Genomic DNA, 23802 nt, shown 5'->3' with positions numbered 1-23802 from the left:
GAAAAAAAAAGACTGCATTCTGTATTTCTGCTGCACACCAGTAGGTGGAATGATGTGTGCTGCCAACAGGGACGTAGCCACAGTGCCCCCCACCCCTTCTCGTTTGCATGCCCCGTGCTACAGTGAAGGGAAGAACCCACAGACTTCACTGCCTCCTTTCGGGTCAGCCTGCTCACAGGTGTCCTTTAGAGAGGAATATATGACTCCATCAATTCTCACCCCGCACTCCACAGACCTCCAGGAACTTAATGAAATGACAGTGATTAGCAGGAAGGAACTGGAAGCCAGATCCGGCGTGGTTACCTGAACCCACCTTTTTAGCCTCGGTGCTGAGAAAATAGTTCAAATGTGATTCACAATGACAGCAGTTGCAAAATTGTCAGTGAGCATGAAGTCCATTGCGATTTTAAACCTGATGTTTTTGGCTTCCCAATACTTTGCAATTATTGTATGTTTCATTATCAGTTTACCTACCAAACACAAGTTTAGGCCCTACCAAGGACTGGCCTTTATAGTAGAGCTGGGTTTACGGAGAGGACGAACCCTTTGCCTGGTGGGGAGTTTGGGTAGTTTCAGTGATGTACGATAAACAGGGAAACCAAATAATGTTGGGACCTAGAGGTGGGAGGTACACTCCCACCTAGGAAATGGTTCAGAGAGAAGGTAATATTCAAGCTGAGATTTGAAGAATGAGTAGGAGTTTGCTGGGCCACAAAGGGATGGGGAGAGGCTCGTGGGAAAGTCAAGGCAGGCAGAGGGAGCAGCATGTATGTGAAAGTGCTCAGCAGTACGAAGGGGCTTTACACTCTCAAGGCAGGACTGCGGCCAGAGCCTGGGATGAAAGGGGGTGACAGGAGATGAGAGATAGGTCAAAGTTTGAGAAAGATCTGGAATAATAGCATGTTTAAAGGTTTCCACAGCATCCAGCAAACACTAGGCAGCTGGCACGGTCTCTATACAGAGCAGCAGTGGGATTGGGTTTATTTTTGAGGAAGTGACGTCTGCTCGCAGTGGAGACTTTTGATTACTTTCTGCTGTGCACCAAACGCAAATATTTGAATAAAATTCCATGCCAAGGAGAAGCAGAAATGCTTCCTACACTTGTCTTGCTATGTCCATCCTTAATTTACTGGGTATATCCTATGTTTCCAAAGTTCTTTTCCAAGTTACTCATTTAGAATTTGGAATTTATTTCCCCATAGAACTAGTGCCCTTCAGAGAGTTTTAGGAAATCCATATCTCATCTGAGATAGTGTCAGTCCCACTGCGGAACCCAGTCCCCTGAGGGGGTATGGGCTTAGCTCAGCATGGGCTTAGCTCAGCACGCGCTGTGGGGGTTTGATACCGACATGTGAAATCAACCCAGAATTCTAAGTAGCCACATGAGGAGCTAACCTCCCATTCCTAAGATAGTAAAGGGGCTCTTAGCTCTTAGCCTTTCCCTGTCCTCCCTTTAGGATGGCCGGTTAGGTAGGGAGACAGGAGCCCTGGCAGGAGGTAAAGGAAAGCTGAGCTTTGGCAGGGAATCAGGACCAGAGGCAGAGTGAGCACCGCTGCAATGTGGCTGATATTTCCCATGCAGCTTCTACTGCCTCTGCTGCACTGGCACCCTCCCTCCTTCCTCCCCATCCCCAGTTTAGAGACTGCGGCCATGTGGGCCTGCCCTCTAATGGGACTGAAGTATCTATCTCACTCCCTCACTTCTGTCCTTTCAGCTCTCCCAGCCCCCAGCCCAGAGGGAGCCACAGACAGAATGCATGGGAGGAGATGTGAGCCAATAGCTGACACATGGTTTCTACCTGTAGCCAGGGCTGGGATTGAAACCTTCTTGGAGGGGAAGAGATGATAATAATGGCTGCCATTTAGGAAGTGTATACTTTACACAGGCCTCTGCCAAGTGTGTTGCATGCATATCTCACTCTCGTGCCATGACTTGTAGGTTCCCACTTTACAGAGGAGGAAACCGAGGCTCATAGATGTTGAATACAACTTGCCTAGTGAGTGGCATTTGAACCCAAGTCTTTCTGTGTCAGGAGGCTCTTGTTACTCTTGGGTTGTTTTTTGTTTGTTTGTTTGTTTGTTTTTATAGGGACAGAGAGAGAGTCAGAGAGAGGGATAGATAGGGACAGACAAGACAGAAACGGAGAGAGATGAGAAGCATCAATCATCAATTTTTCTTTGCGACACCTTAGTTGTTCATTGATTGCTTTCTCATATGTGCCTTGACTGTGGGCCTTCAGCAGACCGAGTAACCCCTTGCTCAAGCCAGAGACCTTCGGTCCAGGCTGGTGGAGCCCACGCTCAAGCTGGCGACTTCGGGGTCTCGAACCGGGGTCCTTCCTCATCCCAGTCCGACGCTCTATCCACTGCGCCGCCGCCTGGTCAGGCTACTCTTGGGATTTTATGGATCCCAATTCTGTAACTCTTGGCTCTGAGCACTTCTTGCTCATGGGGGGAGAGCAAGGGGCTGGTGGCTCACCCCACTCAAGTCTGGGTACAGACACTTCCAGGGCCACATTTCAACAATGTCACTTTCCAAGTTATCTGTCCACCCTTCTGGCAGTAAACTCAGCAATACCGTGTTTTAGCTGTGCCAAAGAAATACTAATTACATTTTTTTTTCTTTTTTGTATTTTTCCAAAGTTAGAAGCTGGGAGGCAGTCAGACAGACTCCTGCATGCATCTGACCGGGCTCCACCCGGCATGTCCATCAGGGGGCGATGCTCTGTCTATCTGGGGTGTCGCTCTGTTGCAGCCTGAGCCATTCCAGCTCCTGAGGTGCGGAGGCTGTGGGGGGTGGCTACAGCAGATCAAGTGACCCCTTGCTGAAGCCAGCGACCCCGTGCTCAAGCTGGTGAGCCTGTGCTCAAGCCTATGACCTCAGGGTCTCGAACATGGGTCCTCTGCATCCTAGTCCGACACTGTATCCACTGCACCACTGCCTGGTCAGGCTAGGCTTCTTCTGATCCAAAAATTCCATAATTTCCAGACCGCAAAAATGGTCATGCAAAGATTGGCCTGTGAAACAGAGTACAAATGAATCAAAAAGGACTCCAAGGTATCAGATAATTGCCATAGGCTCCCTTCCATGGTTGTAGGTGATTTCATTAGTGTTAGTTGTTTTTTTTGTTGTTGTTTGTTTGTTTTTTAGTATAAAAAACGGAGGTGATATGTAAGAAGATTTTTTTTTTAATTATAAAGAACAGAAGTAAAATGGGTCCATTTGTTCCAACTTCTTGCTCTTCTCTCTCCTGCTGCCTTCCCACCCAGACCAGGCTGGGTGTTGAATTTTGCATTTGGGGACAGGGGTTTTCTGGAAAAAGGCCTCCTGGGTGGCGGCAGTAGTTAGGTAGTGCTGGCACTATGCCTCCCTTCCTCTCAGTGGTTTGATACAGTGAGAATGCACTTCTCATTCTCATGTAGCCCGCTTGGGCAGCAGGGAAGGGTGGAGACTGTCCAAGCAGATGTTCAAGGGGCCCCAGCTACTCGCGACCCCATCCTCAACACACGACTTCTAAAGTCTTTCTTGGTGCTGGGGGGAGAGGAGGAGAGAATGAGGAATTGCCTGGGAGAGATTTAGGGGCAGTCCTGGGTGTGATATATATGACTCTGCCCACACTCCATTGGCCAAAACCGAGTTACCATATTTTTTGCTCCATAAGAAGCACTCCTCCCCCCCTCAAAAAAAAAAAGTGGAGGGGAAAATGCCCATGCATCTCATGGAGCAAAAAAATATGATATTTTATTAAATATTTTAACACACCATTTGGTTCAGAATATTTTTTTTTCTTATTTTCCTGCTTAAAACCCTAGTTGTGTCTTATGGTCAGGTGCATCTTATGGAGCGAAAAATACGGTATCTTGCCAGAGAAAATTGCAAAGGCGGCTGGGAAATGTCGCCTAGCTGTGTGTCCCCGAGGGAAAGGAGCCGGGTTTGGTGAGCAGTCTCGGCCACAGGAGCTGTATAAAATAGTAACGGCACTGCTGAGCCCTGCCTTCCCAGTTAGGCCAAGTTCTTGGAATTTCAAGTCTGCATCAGGCCTTCTGAAGCTCTTATCCCTTCTCCAGGTACGTTCAAGGCATGTGGCTTGAACAGATCTTCACTTGACACATTCTGGACAACGCAGAGCACCCCTCAGATACTTGGTGGATATTAATGATGGCAATTTGCATTCCATCACTGTTTTTGTTCACATGAAATTCCCCTTTTGGTTTAAGTTTCACTTTCCCCCTTATTTTAGTCAATTTTCCTTGACCTCTAAAGGTTTCTTCGCTTTCCTGCTTTTGCCAAGGCAACTCTAAAAAGAAAACTTTAACAGTGACATCTGTAACAGGTTTATGGTCAAGGTTAAATTGATCTCATACTCAGGTTAAAAAATAGTTGCCATGTTAGATTAAAGGAAAGGGTCTATACCTTCATCTAGGATACCTAGTCAAACTCAGAAAGTGATCAAGGGAACCACATGGAACACACTATTGAGGCAAATTAAAAGGGACACAAAGTAGGTAATTTTGTGATCCTAGTTTGCCTGTTGCAGCTGTATAAACCAAGCTAAATGAGATGATGATGTAATCTTTTGTTGCGAAAAATAAAATGATTTCCCATGAGACTAAGCATGAATTTCCCAACCCTGTGTTCAAGGTCCAGATAGGGTCTCTGCTGTCCCACAAACTCTAGAATAATAATTAGACTTGAATTTCTGAATTGAATGACTTGTAGAGTAAGCTGAATTTTGCGATCCTTTAAAATTTTTGCCTTTAATGTTTATATTACAGCCCAATAACAAATAAGCTGCTTAATGGTCTAATGCCTATGTCTGGATAGTCTCATACCATATCTTTTGCTGCAGTATTCTCGGGGTGGTAACCCTCGGAAAGCTATTATATTGGCTGCTGGAAGAGTCACTGTGAAACAGAACCGCTCTGACCTGGAATAGGCATTTGAGAGTTTTTTAAAAAAAATTATAAATAGAAACAAATTTCTTCAGTTTGTATTTTATAGCCAGAGTGATTGGAAGCCTACCACAGTGTTACAGAGTCAGCAAATGCAGCCTGTGGTCTAATTAGAACGTCAGCATCATTTCTGGATGTCTCAGCAGTTGTTTCTTAAAGGAATCTAATTTTAATCTTTTAAGAGCTGTATTCCATAGAATATGTTCAGAACATGCCTTTAGTTCACCTTCTCAAAAAGTCAGGATGGCTGTACATTCAGTGGTATGATAATGAACCACACGTGTGCACAGGGAGTTCCTTCGGGTTTTAAATCTATTTAGTGAGCCTGCCCCATGAGGGAGAGCCCTGGGCTCCGCCTTGTCTTCCCTCATATCGCCATGCCCAACGTTGGGCCAGAACATTATGCAAGCTCAATAAATATTTGTTGAGCACATGTAGGAACATATGGGACAGGCTTTCTTGAAATAGGTCACAGTGTGTTTTAGATTTAGCATATAAGAGTTTAGTAGACACCATTTAATTTGTATCATATAAGAAACACATGTATTTTTGCTTACATTCAATGCCATTAACTTTTTTCATAATGAAAGATTATCAAAGATCATATATATATATATATATATTTTTTAACCTATTTCTAGATGTTTCTTACCAGACCTATATTAGGCAAGCTGTACATACAGTTTGTTGACTTGATTCATTTACACAAGATTTTTATCCTAAGGTGCCAGAAAAAGAAAATAAGTAAAACTTATTTTAGTGTTTGGCAGCTGGCCAATGGAAAAATTGAAGCTAAAATAATGTGCGCTTACCTAGCAAAAAGGGGACATGCTCAGTATATTAAATGAGTGTGAATATGCAAGTTTCCATTTACCAAATGCCAGCCACACGTTGTCCCGTTCACTTCTCACCACCATCCTGGACAGAAGATCTGTTTTTTAAACCCCGTTGTCTTAGGGATAGCTGTGGCTCTGATCAAGCCAGTTCCCCGTACAGTAGCTCGTAGCTAGTGCATGCTGGGTTTACCTGTCAGAACCTTGACCACTTACTCCAAGGTCACTGCACCTTCCTCTTCACTAAACTGAACAGTAGGAGTTATTTATGATGTTTTATTTATCTATGCTTTGTGATATCCATGATTTTTAATAAGCAAAACATTTCTGCATGAATATAGTTATATATTTGTTTTACTTATTTGCATGTGGTGGTGATTTAAAATGATAAATTACAGTATCTCAATATCTGTCTTTAAAATCTTCAGATGTACTTCAGCTGTATCAGAGCCTGACCAGGTGGTGGTACAGTATATAGAGCATCAGACTGGGACACAGAGGACCCAGGTTCGAAACCCCAAGGTCACTGGCTTGAGCACGGGCTCATCCGGCTTGAGCGTGGGGTCGCTAGCTTGAGTACATTGTATTTAGGAAATCATCTGAGTACATTATATTTAGGCAATAATCAGCCACCTGACCTGGGTCTGTATGTTGCTTACATGGCAGCACTCCTGTCATACGTCTCCTCCTTCCACTCACTCTGCTCGGCTACATTGGCCCTGGAACACGCCAAGCCCACCCCTGCCTTCACGCCTTTCTACTAACTGTTCAGTGTGCCTGGGACTCTTGTCCTCAGTCTTCTTTCCTTTGTATCATTTCTTTTTCCCTCAAATGTTACTTCTCAGAGTAGTCTGCTGACCACCCAGGTAAAGTACCACCTGCATGACCTGTTACTATGCTCGTCTTCCTGTGTTTATGCTATCTGAAAATTCTTCCCATTTATCTACGTGTTTATTTTCTGTTCCTCCCTGTTCTCCCTGTTCACCAAGATGATAAGTTCCAAAGAGCAGGACCTTCCAAAGAGCTTGTCTTGTTCACTGCTGTTTTCCCTGGGCCTAGAATGTGTGCAATACACAGCAGGCACTTGATAAATACCTCCCAGATAAAGAAAATATCAGAGCCTGACCAGGTGATGGTGGTACAGTATGTAAAGCATCAGACTGGGACACAGAGGACCCAGGTTCGAAACCCCAAGGTCACTGGCTTGAGCACGGGCTCATCCGGCTTGAGCGTGAGGTTGCTGGCTTGAGCGTGGGATCATAGACATGACCCCATGGTCGCTGGCTTAAGCCCAAAGGTCACTGGCTTGAAGCTCAAGGTTACTGGCTTAAGCCCAAGGTCACTGGCTTGAGCAGGGGGTACTCACTCTGCTGTAACCCCCTGCCCCCATCAAGGCACATATGAGAAAGCAATCAATGAACAACTAAGGTGCTGTAACAGACTTGATGCTTCTCATCTCTCTCTCCCTTCCTGTCTGTCTGTCCCTATCTGTCCCTCTCTCTTTCTCTCTGTCTCTGTCACACACAAAAAATAGAAACTATTAGAAAATAATTCATCCTAACTACCTATCACATTGACATTTTTTTTATTGTATTTATTTTTGTTTCTAGTTGTGGATATATTTAGTGCAAATGACATGCATTAGTAGAAATGTTTAATTTTTTTTGTTGCGTAAGATTATGCCAATCTCCCAGAAATGTCTTTAGATGAGTACAAAGATAATCTTTTCATAGATGGAAAGAGCAAATTCCCTGTTAATGCCTTCTAGTTGTAGGTTTGGGGGAGCACAGTCTACAGGCGGGAAATTGGTGTGGGGTTCTGCTCAGCGGGGACTGAATGTCCGTCTCGTGTTCTCTGAAACCTCTCACGATGATGTTGTCTATCATCTCTCGGCAAACCTTGGATCCCATATGTCATCACTTACCCATCTCCCAGCAGACCCCCTCTTCCATTTTCTTTTCATTCCCACCTGGTGTTGATGTTGCCCCATTGTATTTAGAGAGTTGTTTGGGGTTTTTGTTTTTGTTTGAAGTATATATGTGTGTGTGGGGGGGTGGGTGTGTTGATTTGTGTTTTGATTGTATTCTAAAGCTGGACTTTCTAAAGCACCAAGTTATGAATTAAACGGCTGGCCTAAGACATGAGGGCTGTCTTAGCGTGCTGCACAGCAGCTGTGCACATCTCCGGGGAAGTCCTCACATCTGTGGGGCTTAGTCTTTTCTTCTACAAAAATGGTGGAGCAAATACATGACCTCTCTCTACAGGACAGGGTAGTACATCTCAGAAGATTCATAAATATAAAATACCATCATTCTCATTGCTTTAAAGAGTGTCATCAATAGATATTCATTGAAAATATTTATATTTGAATTTGCACAGGAAGGCAATAGTGGTTTTTAATAAAATTGCAAGTGAATACCTTTGACTCTTGCTTATAGCTGTATTGTTAAACTTCTTACCTGACTCCAGATATTTACAAAAATGCCCTCAGTTTAATGCAAAATACAAGATAAGCAGGTGTCAGGCATTTCTGCAATGTGAATTCAATGTTATCTTTTATCATGGTGTATTGTAAACTGTTCATGAAACTGAGGCAATGTTTATATGAAAAAATACACCTGTCTTGATCTTGAAAATATTCTAAATATTCACAAGTACTTTGGCTTTTTATTTTTTTAGTTTATGATTAATTTTTTGAAAAATATCATAGATTTTTGTTGCTCTTTTATTTAAGATCTGTCAGTGTAGTTGGGTTTTTTTGTTTGGTTTTACAACTTAATTGACAGGAAAGATTTCTGCCATGTAAGTATAATGCTACAAAAAAATGAGTATAATGAAGTATTTAAGATTGCTTAAAATGAAACCATGTATAAAAGAGATGTGATGGAGCCATCATACTAAAATTTTAATACAAGTAGTATTAGATAAAAATGACAAAAAGAGCTCCTCTTTTAATGGCAATTTTTCTACCTTGGTTAATTAGCAAAAAGCTTGGGGATAGCTGGTGGCAATGATATTTTATTTCATTAGAAAAATCTAAAATATTAGAGAAAGTGATTGGTCTAAAATCTGTGAATTAAATTAGTATAAATACGCACCGATGTAGAGAAGCATTTATAGAGACCTTAGTCTGCACTAGGCTCTCTGCCAGTTTCTTACATATTTTGTTACATTTAAGCCTCAGTGACACTCATACAGTTGGTGCCATTATACTTCTATGTTACAGTTGAGGAAACTGAAGTTAGTGGACACTGAAGTAAGAACCTAGTGAGGGATCAGCAGGGTTCTGGATTCAGTCGGTTGGACTCCAGCTGGTCCTCCTCCTCCTGCCGGCTCTGTGAGTCTGTGGTCCACAGTTGTTAAAAGGACATGGGTCCACGTGGACCGGTAAGGAACACCTTCCACGGCAAGTTGTTCTACCTCCAAGACATACCGTATCGTTAAGGAGAAAGACAGGGTGTAGGACAGTGCGTATTACATGCTACGTCTGTCTTTGAAAAATATATAATATGGATCTTTTTACATTTTCTTCTGAAAGTCTTTAAGGTTACTTTCTGGGGCCCTGTAGACCTGGGGTGACTGTAAGACTTATGTTTTACTGAGTGTCTTTTTGCTTCCTTTTAAATTGCCAGTTCTGTACAGTCCAAAATACAATTTTAAAATCCAGGTTTAAAATGACATCATTAGGAACGAGTGAGGTAAGTCGTGTATCTTTACAGCTCTGTACATTTAAAAATTGCCTTGGAGACATCCTATCTGTCTGTTTATTTTAAACCGTGAGCCGTGGGACACTAACCCTGTGTAGGACAGCGTGCTGATCGGGAAGCTGGGGTGCTGGCCGGTGGCACCTCTCCTCAGCTCTGGGAAGTTACTCATTCGTCATCAGACCTCACTCTTCTCAGGCCTCAGTTTCCTAAACTGTAAAAATGAGAAGAGTGAACAAGCTGCCTTCCAACTGAAGTTATGAATGAGTTAACATAATTCCAAAATAAGTTACAAAGAGCACTTTTTAAAAAAGATTGAATTCTTGGTTAAAACTAAGTGAGCTCATGAAAGAGCTGCATCTTGGCTCTTGGTGGGCAGAGAGGCAGGTGTCCTCTCCGGGTGTGAGCTGCTGGTGGCAGCCTGTTGGAGCTGTGATGCGAGTTCCCAAGAACGGGCGGACTCCTTGGTACAGAAACGGAACGCTCTCTATCTGTCCTGACCACATAGGCTGCATTCAGGACTAACCATTACACTGTATCAAAGAACTTTTTGTTATTGATTTGTAGAAATCTTTGCAGATAGCTTCTTCACAGTCAGCTACAATCTCGGATTGCATGATATATAGACATACCTCTTTTTTAGTGTAGTTCATTTCATTGTGCTTCTCGGATGTTGATTTTTTTTTTTAAAACAAATTGAAGGGAAGACATTCTGCCAGCAAAAAGGAGAAAGATTTTGACTCACTTTATTGCAATACTCACTTTATTATGGTGGTCTGGAACCGAATCCACAATATCTCCAAGGTGTGCTTGTATAATAGAGGTTGGCAAACTTTGTCTATAAAGGGCCAAATAGTAAAATGTGTATGTTTTGTAGACCACATGTTCTCTGTCTTAACTACTCACTGTGCACAAAGCCTCAGTTAGACAACATGTAAAGAACAGCATGGTTGTTTCCCTGTGAAACTTTTTTTTTTTTTTTTTACAAAAACAGGCATTGGGCCAAATTTGGCCCATGGGTTAGAACAGGGATTGGGAAACTTTTTGGCTGAGAGAGCCATGAATGCCACATATTTTAAAATGTAATTCCATGAGAGCCATACAACAACCCGTGTACGTTACTCATTATCCAATAAAAATTTGATGTTGTCCCGGAGGACAGCTGTGATTGGCTCTAGCCACCCACAACCATGAACCTGAGTGGTAGGAAATGAATGGATTGTAATACATAAGAATGTTTTATATTTTTAACGTTATTATTTTTTTTCATTAAAGATTTGTCTGCGAGCCAGATGCAGCCCTCAAAAGAGCCATATCTGGCTCACGAGCCATAGGTTCCGACCCCTGGGTTAGAGCTTGCTTGCTGACTCCTGAATTATAATAATTCCTGCCCTAAGTCCCTCTTTGCATTGTATCCTGAAATAAGTTACCTGATTGCATCTCCTCCGATTCCTGAATGTGAGAATAAGTGCTTTCATTCCACAACCCCTGACCCTCAGTCACCCCTTTATGAGTAACCCAGTTTGCCAATGCGACGTTCCACCACATCACCCTGATGCCAACCCCATTTTAGTTTTACAAGTTGCCCTTCCTTTCTTTTCACTCTGAATTGTTATTTTCTGAAGACCAGTAGTTACAGTTTCTTTCTCTCGCATTCCCCTTGTTGTATTACCATTTTTTAATGTGATTTCAACCTTCACCCCGAAAATGGTATGCTCATATATCTTTTATACCTAGGGAATTGTGGTCAGCCTTGTTTAAAAAGCTACAGGACATGATTGGTTAACCTCTTGCCAAACATATTCTTCCCTTTTTTAAGGCGAGCTCAGCCACATTTTAACAAACTGCGTTCCTCAAAGAGCAAGGCTGTCCAGAGGTGGAATTCGTCTTGGCAAATAATTTGGGAAGATAGATGTTGGTGTCTGAACTTAGCACCTCCGTGGAGAGAACCCTGCCTTAGCCAGGAGAATTGGGAACAAACCTTGCCTGCGCAGTAATACCTGGCTCCAATCCTAGACAATTCTCCCCCAGTCTCCATCCAGCCCCCATGTTTGTCCTTTCCCTTGAAGCTTCTCCAGCCTCCATTCTTGCTTTTCTCCCAACATTTCCAAATTCCATACTGTCACCTGCCATGGGCACACTCGATGTTGAGAAAGCTCTTCACTTGTATGCACCGAGGCGCGTAGATTATTGAGATTTACCACATGCTTTAGATTCGCTGCTTTTCCTATGCAGCAATTTAGCTATAGCCCCAGATAAAGGTGATTTGTGTGATCCATCTTGCTTTATGTCTCATTTGACATTCTGCCTTTTCATGACAGGTTGCTGAATGCTATAAAGCCAGGACTTGTTAAAAAGATCAATAGATTGCCTACCCCCATTGCAGGATTGGTGAGTATCCAGAATTGAGATTTATTTTCCAATATTCCTTTGCTGTAACCTAAGGGTCATGACAGTGCCATTTATTACAGTTCTCTCCTGCAATATATATTCCACTCGAATGAGAATGCATTGAAGCCATTAAACTAAGAGGTCACTTAAAAATGAAAGATTGCAGTTATGCCTAAATGTCATCTTAATCTTTGTTTGTATTTTTCCCATGAGTGATAAGGACCTCTATTTTTAAAGAGGTAAATTTGTTTTGGGTTGAGAGGTGGATAATTAGGTTGACCCCAGGGCAGGAATGCGATTGTAATTATAGTTTCTCATTCAGTTTTTCACTGCCTTCCCCTGGAATGCAGGGGAGAAGAGGGAGAGGGAGGGAATTGCATGATTAACAAGGAGCACTTTCATGATAAATTGCTGTTTTCAATCTTGAGAACCTACTTGTGTTTAAACATCACATTTGTGGGCCAACTTTTCTAAAGCCATAGCGGACACTAAGATGATCCGAATGTCATCTGGAGATTTGTTTAAGCAAAGCCCTTGTCCTTCTGAATCAGATAAACTCCTGTGTTCACATCTGGTCGGAAGAAGGATTTTTTTCTCCATGCATTGATGCCTTTCATAATTCTTAGCAGTTAATTTTAATTATTTAATTGACGTTACCATTCTTGCGAAAAAAGGAAAAAAGCAGAATATTAAGAAGACAAACTCATCTTAGTTCTGGAAGGAACTTGGCACATACATGCACATGTGCATGCACGCACATGCACACACGTGTGTGCACGAAAGGCTGAGGGTGTATGTGCGCTGGTAACAACTCGCTGACGGTTTCCATTTTGACCATCTCCTGTGCATGTGGTTTTGCAGAAAACAATTAGAAAAATGTCAAGAATTTAGGCAGGCTCCTACATAGACCTTGCTGGCTGTTGTTAAAAAGTTTTACATCCATAGCATGATGACTAGTTGAAAATAAATGTTAAAAAAAAAAAACCCAACTGTGTTTGAGAACTGTGAGGATCATGGTAATAAGTATATGGGTTTAATAAGTTGAAGGAAATGGATTTTATGGATTTTTTTTATTGTATGAATTGCTATTTCTGTGAATGTATTTTATTTTATTTCCTATACTGGTTAGTAGTGAGTTAATGATTAGTCATTAAAAGTCCTTCCAATTTTGTTTGTCAGAATTATATATCCAAGTAAGTTAATAGATAGATTTGGAAGGAATAAATTTGAGAATTTTGTAAATAATCAATCTGTATATGTAATATATAATTTTAAAACTATTAAATTCTCTTCCAAATCTTAAAGCCATAGTCTTAATGATACTGAAGAAAATTGTGTTTGGTCCCAAAACTGGCATCCCCCGACCCTGGGGCTCTGGGATTTAATGTTACAGGAGCAAAACTTGCAGGATGATGTCAGGAAGGGGCCCTGGTCAAATCCATGGGAACAATGCAAGCTGCTCTGAGACCGGAAGCTTAGCAAGAAAGAATATTGAACCCTTCGTTTAAAATGTGAATCATAAATAATTTTAGTAAAGCTAAGAGTTTGAGCCATGTTCTTTGACCTTTATATTATTTCTTATTGTAGATCAAATGTTGGTTTTACATATTGTCTCTACTTTGGAGCAAACAAGCGATTTGCTTCAAGATAACCGAGGGGCCTGGGTTGCTTTCCTCCATCTATGTCCTTGACTTTTGTTCTTCCTCTTTCCTTCTTCCTTTGAATTTCCTTTCCACTTAGTCCTTTTCACCATTTTTTCTTTTCCTTGCCCTTTTCCATCGAACTTTTCCCCATTTACCTCCATCCTCCATCACTTATATTTTCCTTACCAATTTGTTATTGTGATGTCATGATTTATAATAAGAATATATATTTGGTCTTTGTTCACTTCTGGCACAGAGCTCTTCAAACCCTTGGCTTTTCTAAGCAGTAAGAGCAATAGGAGCATCTTGTAATGATATTTGGATTTTTTATCATTGTTCCTAAAATAGCTTCAGTTCCATAAAGGTTGAAGGTATGTCTTTTTATTCATAGCTAACCGCATTCAACCACACCTGAGTTTATGTTAATGAGGTGACTAATGGAAAACCCACCTTCTCCTAACTGCTGGGGCTGGTTGCCAGGGAAACCAGCCAGGAATTGGAGGGTTGGAACTTTCAACCCTACTCCACCCACAAGCTCCAGAAAGGGGTAGAGATTGAATTCAGTTGCTGCTGGCCAAAGACTTAATCAACGTGCTTATGTAAGAAAGTCTCCATAATGACCCAAAAGGAAGGGGTCAGAGAGCTTCCAGGTTGTAGAGCCTGGGGAGATTTGGAGAGAGCGGCACACCCAGAGAACATGGAAGCTCCATGTCCTTTTCCCACATATGTTGCTCTATATACTTTTTTATCTGGCTGTTCATCTGTATTCTTTATAATAAACTAGTAAACATAAGTAAATGTTTTCACTGTGAGCCACTCTAGCAAATTAACCAAACCCAACATGGGGGTCACAGGAACCTCTGCTTTATAGTCAGCTGATCAGAGGCACAGGTTGTCAACCTGGACTTGTAATTGGCATTTAAAGTGGGACTGAGCCCTTAACCCATGAGACCTGATGCTGTCTTCAGGTAAAATAGTGTAAGAATTGAGTTATTTGCTTGATGTTGTTAAAAACATACTCACATAAACATATGCAGTGCTGTACACAATGAAGTATCTTTAGTCTAAAAAAATCTTTACCTAAGTATAGCTAATCACTGCTCATTTACAAATCTATTCTGCCTCTACAAATCTGGTCAAATTCTTTTTCTGTTTTCCAATTACCTTTAGGTCAATACTCCCCCAAAACAGTGCACTAGTTAGGGTCCTGGCAAGAACAAACTTACCACCCGTCTCCTCCCTGGATCCCATTCTGTTCATGTTCTTCCACAGTTCTCTCTTCACACCTATTGTCTGTTCCTGGTTCTGCACGCATGTTCTTGTCCATCTTCACGACTTCAACTCTTTCATAGCATTGACTCAAATCATTATTTCTCACCAAGTTTTTTTTTCTCAACTCCAGACCTCTTGTTCTGTTTATTGGACAGCTTCATCTGAATGTCCTGCCTGCATCTCAAACATAACATATTCAAATTAAACTTAAATGACCACGCCCACCCTACTATTTTCCTATATCAGTAAAGGCATCATAGACATGTAGTTGGCCCAGTTCAGCTATCAGAAATTTGGGCAAACTTTCTCCATTCTGTCTACTTGTCCACATTTTGTTGGCCACTAGAGTAGGCCTTCCTCATCTCTTGGTTTATCATAGTCAACTCACAGTTCCTCAAACACTGTTCACTCTCATGTGCAATGCCTTTTCTCATGATACTTCATATGAATATAATACTCTCCCCTGCTCTTCTTGGCAAGATCTTCTTTATTTATCAAGACCCAATACAAAACCACTTTCTCGATGAAGTCTTTAGTGTTTAAGGTTCGCACGATCTTTTAGTATAGAATGGAGTTAGCATTTCCAGGTTGAGGAGAAAATGAGTTAATATATTAGAGAGATAAAAGATAGTCATGTTGAACATGCTATCAGGGAGTAAGATTTTGAATAACTGTTGTTAACAGTTTGAAATAAAAGCGTGTACATGGTTTAGTATTTATGTTAAGACATTGTAGCTTTGAGCAGTAAACTTGCCATGATCAAACTTGTCAACACGTTTAACGGTTATAAATGGTGTAAGGTGTCCTGGTGATGCACTGACAGGTCACAGCATCACCTTAATAAAATGTTTGCCAAAATATGTAGCCTAAATCCAGGTCTGAGGAAATAATCAAACATATCTAAATTAAGGAACATACCAGGAAACAGCTGGCCCTCTCTCTTCAATGCCAGTGTCATTAAAGATTCCCCATCCCCAAAAGTCTAGGAAACTGTTACAGAGATGACTAAGGAGATGAGGAGATATGACATCCGAGTGCCATGTGTGACCCTTGATTGAGAAAGAACAACTGTAATAGACATTACTGGAACAATCAGAGAAACTTGAGTGTGGACTGAACATTAGATGATAATGCTCTCTCAGTGTTGAATTTCCTCCATGTGATAACAATCTTGTCAAAAATAGTTGCTACATTGGGGAATACTCTTGTTGTTGGGAAGTGTACAAGCTGGAGAATTTAGAGATAAAGTGTCATAATATGTCCAATTAATCTTCAGATCATTCAGCAAAAAGAAGTCAGTTCATATAGTGTGTAATTTTATATAAACATACACGTGGACCGAGGGAGAGAGAGAGAAAGGGAGGGAGGGAGGGAAAGGAGAAGGAAGTGCAGTAAAATGTTGGATCTAGATAAAGGGTATATAGTTGCCATGATGCTAATCTTGCAGCTTTTTGATGGGCTTGAGAATTTATAATATGAAAAGTTAGGGATTCAAAAACATTAATTCTCTCATCTTTTTTGGGGGGGGACCTCGAATAAGCAGTACATTTTAGATAGCAGGGCCTATTCTGGGTTTGTTCGTAGCCATTTTGCGTGAGTGCACTCAGCCTTTTGCGTGAGTGCACTCTTCACGTGACATTTTCTTCCTCCTGTATTTGTGTTTTCTTCCGTATTGTGTCAGCAAAGTGAAGACGGAGTTTCCTCAGGAGCATCTATAGGCTCCTAGGTTGGTTTCTGCTATGTCGGGGGGTTGAGAGGCCACGGACCATCTATTAATCAAGAGCCCTCAGTAGCAGGGGCATGGAGATCTCAGAAGCATCACCAGAGGGTTTTCCATGCCTGGAACCCATGCCTGTGCTTTTTAATGGCCTGGTGTTGAGAAGAATCCATTAAGATGGCCCAGCTGCTTGACTTGAAGATAAATAGAAAAGTGTGTTTTCACATAGAAATCCCAAATTATAAACACATGTAGATTTTACAAAGGCATGAATAGGTGTATTTTAGCCCCTGAGTTGAGCTGTGGTTACAAAGAATTCAGGGGTGAAGGTGTTAAAACAAAGTAGTTGAAAATCATTTCCTGGCCAGAATGCAGAGACCCTGGATCCGGGTCTGCGTTTCTTCTGTAACGATTGCTGACATATGAAGCTGCGTGGTGACTGCCTGCAGATGCTTGCATTCTTTTTTAGGTGTTAGTGATACTGTTAGCTGTTGCCAGAGACAAAGACCTCAAATTTAGGTTTTGGCATACCAAAGACTTTCAAAAATGCTGCCCTTTCTGCACGTCCGTTAGTATTGCACAATCAAGCCACATCTGAAACTCAATTTAATGGCCACCAGAGAGCATGCTAAATTCTGTTTCATTCCAGAAATGTTTGACTTTGTGCAAGAAACACAAACGTCTGAAATCCTTGTTTCCAATAGAAACTTTGAAATTAAGCTTTTTTTTTTTTTGCCCAGATTTTAATTGTGATAGCCAGTGTGTGTGTGTGTGTGTGTGTGTGTGCATGTGCGTGTGTGTGCACGTGTGCGCACACTGTAGTAGAGTATAATTAGAAATAGATGATGTTTGGGGATTCTGCCCTTGGGGACTGAACCTTCCTCGAGCTATCATTAAATGTTGGCTTGGTCTTGCATGGTAATGCTTGGGCCTGAAAGTGATCTGAGAAAAGGAGGGTTCACGGCTGGAAGGGCACCTTAGATAAATGCATTTTATGGATGAGAACACGTGGGTCCATAAATGGGAATTATTCGCCCAAGATCACAGAGACCATAAAAGCCGAGATGACTCCAAAGCCCCAGCCACCCTTCTCCATGCTTGTGTTTACATGCAGGTGTTCCCAGTTGACAATGGAACACGTGTCAATGACAGAATATTTTACCTCTTGTCAGAAAGAGGGGGACAGAGACTGACTCTGTTGGTTCATCACTTTTTTTTTTCTTTTGGCCAATACCTTCACAACATCTTTCCTAGCTCTGTGAAAGGCCTCCCTCCCGGGAATGACTCTTCTCCTGGTGAATGCTGAGAATGCGACTCTAGCTGAAGATCAGCAGGAGATGCAGGAATGGCTCTGGTAGAATTGTCCTACTATTTAATGACTCTAACCCACTCAAAACTTCTTCTTTAGAAAAAGGATGTATTTTCCTTTCATCAAAAGATAAGAGCCCAGATAGTTTTAGAGATGAGCTTCCTGAGATGGATAAAAAAACGTAAGTTACTATAAACTCTGCAGATGGTTGGAAGCTTTCGAAAAGCTGTCCACTTTATTTTATGAAACAGATACCAGAACAGTTGATGTGTCCTTGTTTGAGGGAGGTTAGAGGAGGGGAAACGATGAAAAGGCAGTAAAGATTTCCACATTATGAAAAGATAAAATACATTGTTTGGATAAAAGGTAAACATACAAAGCTGTTGAAAACCAAGTAGCAGGAATGGAAAGCCTGTACCCAAACTTAATAATTTTAGGAAGGTGACATCACAGTACAGCCGAGTCCCAGGTGTTGTGGGTGTCTACCTGCCAAGGAGTGTTTTCTTGCAAGTCCTCACTGGCGATTAGCCCTTTGTGTCTGACCTCGTCCTTATCAATGTCTTCCTTTACAATTTCTGGAACATGTACCTTTCCTTCAACAGTTTATCTTACAGTTTCTCTCAGAAAAAGCTAGTCCAGAGTTCTGTTCTCTGCCTCTGTTTCTCTTCTAAAAGTTATTGTTTGAGGCTAGGTGGGAGGCAGGGAAGGGAAGCAGGGAGACCAGAGGTATCCCGTCCTTGGTACCACGATGATGACCATGGTATATTAAATACCTGCCACATACCAGGGGCAGTACTAGATTATCCTTCAGACTCTTTAGAGTTGCCTTGCAATGTTGTTATTACTGTGCCTTTATTATATCTCAGGAAACAAAGGTGCAAAAAAGTAAGTTACCAGCTTCCCCAAAATAAGATACAGAATTGAGATTTGGATCCTGGCTTGGCCAATTCCAGAGTCTGTGCCTTTTCTACTGTTACACTGTCTCCATTAGGCCTTATTTTTATTTATTTTTTTTGTATTTTTCTGAAGCTGGAAACGGGGAGAGACAGTCAGACAGACTCCCGCATGCGCCCGACCGGGATCCACCCGGCACGCCCACCAGGGGGCGACGCTCTGCCCACCAGGGGGCGATGCTCTGCCCATCCTGGGCATCGCTATGCTGCGACCAGAGCCACTCTAGCGCCCGAGGCAGAGGCCACAGAGCCATCCCCAGCGCCCGGGCCATCTTTGCTCCAATGGAACTTAGCTGTGGGAGGGGAAGAGAGAGAGAGAGAGGAAGGAGGGGGGAGGGGTGGAGAAGCAGATGGGCGCTTCTCCTGTGTGCCCTGGCCGGGAATCGAACTCAGGCCTTTTGCACGCCAGGCCGACGCTCTACCACTGAGCCAATTGGCCAGGGCCATTAGGCCTTATTATATGTCATTGAACCTTAACCTCCTGAATATCTGTTTGAAGGCATCAACCTCTAAGGAGATCTCATATGTCTTTTAGAAGACAACTTCGTTCCCCTCTCCTTTAAGATCTATTAATTTCACCAAATTGAGGGAGTGATTTATTTTAAAAGGCACTATAACGCTAATATTTCTCCTGTCACCTTGATAAAGTTAATTTCCATGTGGCCGCATCTCAGCATCACAGTCAGTGATGCACCAGTTGAGCAAAGATAGTAATAGGAGAACATTAGAAATCTTTACTGAGGTCTTTCCAATGGCATGGAGTGGTTCCATTCATAACATGCAGCAAAACTTCCTAAAAGGCACACCTCTCTCTTCTCCCTCTCTCTTTCTCTCTTTAACCTCTCTCTACTTTCTCTCTGTTTTTCTCTTACACACATACATTCACATGTACAACAGTCTCACACTTGTCAGCTTGCCTCAAATATCTCCCCTCCTTCAACTGCCTAAAATCTTCCAGACTCACACTGCCCTAGCTCTTGTCTTTCTTGCTTCTTACCCCTTTCTCTGCCACTACCGACCGTCAGCCTTCTCTGGTGCAAATCATTCCAGCTAGAGTTATCTCCTTTCAGTCCCTCCTTTGCCCACAATTCTGATTCTGAACAACACAGACTTAGGAAGAGGCAGGCACGGAACTGACTCAGAACATTCCCACCAGCATGTTTCTCCTGCCACACTGCTCTGTGTAATAATAGTTCCATGGTCCGATCAGGGGCCTTGCTCTCTTTGGGGGCCAGTGAAAACTGCTAGCCGTGCGATGTTCTGTGTGAAGGAGGTCCGTTTCACTGAGGGGAAGAAATAGACCTGGTGAAGAATCTCAGCTGAAACTGAATTTAATGACACACTTCCCTTTATCCTTCTCCCTGGCACAGTGAGGAAAACCCTGGTTGTGTTCCCACACCACACACAGAAGGAACGCTCAACTTGCTGCTCTTGAGTTTGGTGCCAAAGCTGAGCCAAAGCAGGGATGGTGGTTAGCCTTTTAGTCGGCTGACACATAAAAGCGCACAGACTGTAGGGACAACAACAAAGCCCGTGAGGTCTTGGGGACACTCACTCCCGCGTTCTGTTGAGCGGTGGAATAGGAACCTAGGGGCTGCTGAATTTATTTGATGCCTCTCGCGCTGTTATGATTTGTGTGCTGGCAGTTGTAACAGTGTTAGTGGGTAGTTTCTAAAGCGCTGATTGTCTCATGTCCATTATCTTCTCAACTAGCTGTACAAGGCTGCCCAGTGCATGTGGGAAACAAGCCAGACACCTCCGAAATGCACATAAGGCTTCCCTGAGCTAAGGTTACGTTCTCGGTTTATCTCCCACTATGTAGATCACTCTTAGGAATGAGAACTATAGTTAATTTATTGCCTAAACCAAAGATTTGGCTACATGATGAATACAAAGATAAAAGCGTGTCAGTCGGTGAGAGCCACTGCCCGCAGTGAGCTGGACGGGCAGAGGGAGTTCTGATGCCCACTGTCACAGGTTGGCTTTTGGGCGTCAGTTGAGGTGCTTGTGTCAGACCAGTAAGTGATTTGCCTTGTACACCATTTTGAATACTTGAGAAGATTCAGTAAGAGTTTTTTGTCCTTCCCATATAACCTGTGTTTATTATCTGCCTATCTGATTTCCTTATTTGGTGAGTATATTAGTTATTGAACGTTGTGTAACGAATGACCTCAAATCGTAATGTCTTAGAACAACATGTATTATCTTCTAATTCCTGTGGGTTGAGAATCTGGACATGACTTAGCAGGGTCCCTGCTTCAGGGTCTCTGACCAGACTGCCAGTGCCATTTCAAGACCTGATTAAGGAAGTATCTGACACTAAGTTTATTCATGTAGATATTGGCAGGATTCAGTTCCTTGCAGGATGTTGGCCAAAGCCACCCTCAGATCCTGGCCTTGTGGCCTGTTCACACAGAACAGTTCACACAGACTGAGCAAGCAAGAACCAAGAGAGAGCAAACAAGATGGAAGTCACAGTCTTTGCGAAGCTAATCTCAGTAGTGACACTTCATCTCTTCTGCCATATTCTGTTAATGAAAAGCAAGTCACTAGGTCCAGCCCACACTTTTGGGGCAGAGATTACACAAGGACCCTGAACAGGAGGAAGGGGTCACTGAGGGCTATTTGGAAACTGCCTACCACAGTGAATGGATTAGTTATGTGAATCTATTGAGAAATCAGGGCATAGAATTCTTATTTTTCTGAAAATAGGTCCCTTCTAGTTATAGGATTTTAAAGATAGGACGGGTTTTCTTGGACCACCTCTCTTGCCTAAACATTAAGGTCTATTTCCTAGTTTTCTTCTGCACGTCTGCACTAAAAAGAGATGGCATGTTCTCTCTTGCTTTCTGAGTGAAAAATCTACTTATGACTTAAGATACAATTCCTGCCTTTCAGGGATCACCTTCTAGGAGACAAATCTGTAAATACAATCTAATAATGGTAGACTTTGAAATGTTAATGAAATATATCCTAGTATGCAAGAAGGATATTTCTATTCGTGATTAAAACTTTGGAAGATGTGGGATCTGAACCAGGCATAATAAATAGTGAAGACCATTGGAGTTGGGGAAAGAACATTCTAGCGTCAAGGTGTGGAAGGAGAAAGGCCACAAGAATCTGGGTCTTGTCTGGAAGTGGCTAGTATTTGCATGTGGCTGCTGCTGGAGCCCAAGAGTCCCTAAGAGACAGCGATGCTGTGGAAAGTGGACCAGGAATACTAAGTGGAGACCAGAAATGCCATCTGGGGGTGTTTGGACTCATTTTGTATGCAGTAAGAGCCACTAAAAACAAAGGGATCTTGCGTCCCAGATAACTCTGGTGGCCACGTGGAAAGCAGATTGTAGGGAGAGCCCAGCAAAAGTCAATTAGCAGACAAGTAGTCCAAATAAGAGATGATGAACACCTCAACCTTGGTTTAAGTGGTGGGACTAGAAATGCAGAGACAGGATTTATGTTTCTGTGTTTTTCATGGAATATAATATGCCATCAATTATATGACACCATTATTTAAAGTATAACTAATGAAAAAAAGCTGCCAGTTAAGTTATGACATCAGCAATGGAAAGATCCATTTTTATTTCAGAAGTAAAAAAAGAAAGTGTATATTTTAATTAAATATGATAAATAATCTTAGGAAGGTGACACTTACATTTTGGACTTGAGCAACTTGGAGGCTGGTGATGCTGTTAATAGGAATCATGGGAGCAGAGGATGAGAAGTGGGCTCCAAGAGAAAAGATGGATTCTCTTTGGACATATTACGAGATATTCACATACAGATGTCTGGCAGACAATTCGCAATGTTGGTTTGGAACTCAGGGAAAATGGTATAAAAAATTGGAGTAGGTTAATGGATGGATTATTTTGAAGTTAAAATCCTAATGTTTATATATATAAAAAGACAAATTATTTCTTTTATTTATTTTTTTAATAACCACAAGCTTTGAAGCTCCCGCCCTCACCCCCAAAAGTTATAGTCTTATCTTTGGAGTGTTTGATCTGCGTTGGCAGAGGTGGGGTGTTGGGTGATGGGAATGGAAGGGTGATGAGAGAAGTTTGAGACCATAGGAGGAGTCATTGACATGTACACCTAAATATGAAAATCATGACAGATAATGACCTAGAAAGATCTTCATATAATTGACAAATTCATTGAGATATAATATTCAACTCATCCCATACCTCTAGCCTCTCTTCCACTCCTTGATACTTCACTGTTAATACTAGGTAAGTGTATTCGTTTGCTAGAGCTGCCATGACAAAGTCTCAAGGATAGCAATGGAAATTTATTTTTTGTCATTCAGGAGGCTAAAAGTCTGAGATCAAGATGTGGACAAGTTTTGTTTCTTCTGAGGCCTCTCTCCTTGGCTTGCAGATGGCTGTCTTCTCCCTGTGTCTTCTCTAGTTCTTTCCTTTGTGTGTGTGTCTGTTTTGTAATCTCTTCTTTTTAAGGACACTGATTTAACTAATGACCTCATTGAACAGACTTACCTCTTGAAGACCCTATCTCCAATACAGTCACATTTGTGAGTTACTGGGGGTTCTGACTTCAACACATTAGTTCTGGGGAATGGGGGAGGGGGCACAGTTCAGTGGGTAAGCGGCCAAGCACTTAAATTCTTATTCACATGTGTTATGAATGCCTAGACTTGCTAGCTGAAGTCTAATATCCTCTTCATGTCCCACAAATTATTTTTCCAAGCTTGTTTCCATAATTATTTTGCATCTCCACAGAGGTGGAAGGTTATATATAGCAGTGCTGTAAAACTTTTTTTTTCTAGGTTTTTTTTCCCCTTCATGTCCGGGAGGGTGGAGGTGAAGGGAAAACATTCTTTGAAGAAAGAAATGACTTGTTCTCCCTTATCTTTCATTGAACAGCATTCAGCAGAGTTTGTGACATTACATCAGTTCCTCACTTTTTTTCCCCCTTAGGAACAGACTTTCAATTAGGAACTGTGAGGAAAAAAATATATAATAGAAGGAAATACATAATTTCAGTCTAAGTCTTACTTTTTTATATTTTGT

General features: G+C 42.0%; 1 protein-coding gene across 28 annotated transcripts in view; it reads left to right on the top strand.

Annotated features, from left to right (window-relative positions):
- The window catches only part of LIMCH1 (LIM and calponin homology domains 1), a 335363-nt gene that overhangs the window by 144575 nt on the left and 166986 nt on the right, over positions 1-23802 (top strand). For 27 of the 28 annotated variants that reach the window (XM_066233748.1, XM_066233763.1, XM_066233758.1 and 24 more), the window contains exon 3: positions 11812-11881. The exons of the other annotated variant lie outside the window; for it this stretch is intronic. In XM_066233748.1, the coding sequence (XP_066089845.1) occupies positions 11812-11881 (70 nt within the window). The remainder of the gene's footprint in view (positions 1-11811; positions 11882-23802) is intronic. 28 annotated transcript variants of the gene reach the window in all.

The sequence above is a fragment of the Saccopteryx bilineata genome, chromosome 5 (assembly GCF_036850765.1).
Source record: "Saccopteryx bilineata isolate mSacBil1 chromosome 5, mSacBil1_pri_phased_curated, whole genome shotgun sequence".
Taxonomy (NCBI): domain Eukaryota; kingdom Metazoa; phylum Chordata; class Mammalia; order Chiroptera; family Emballonuridae; genus Saccopteryx; species Saccopteryx bilineata.
This window is presented reverse-complemented; position numbering and strand designations above follow the sequence as displayed.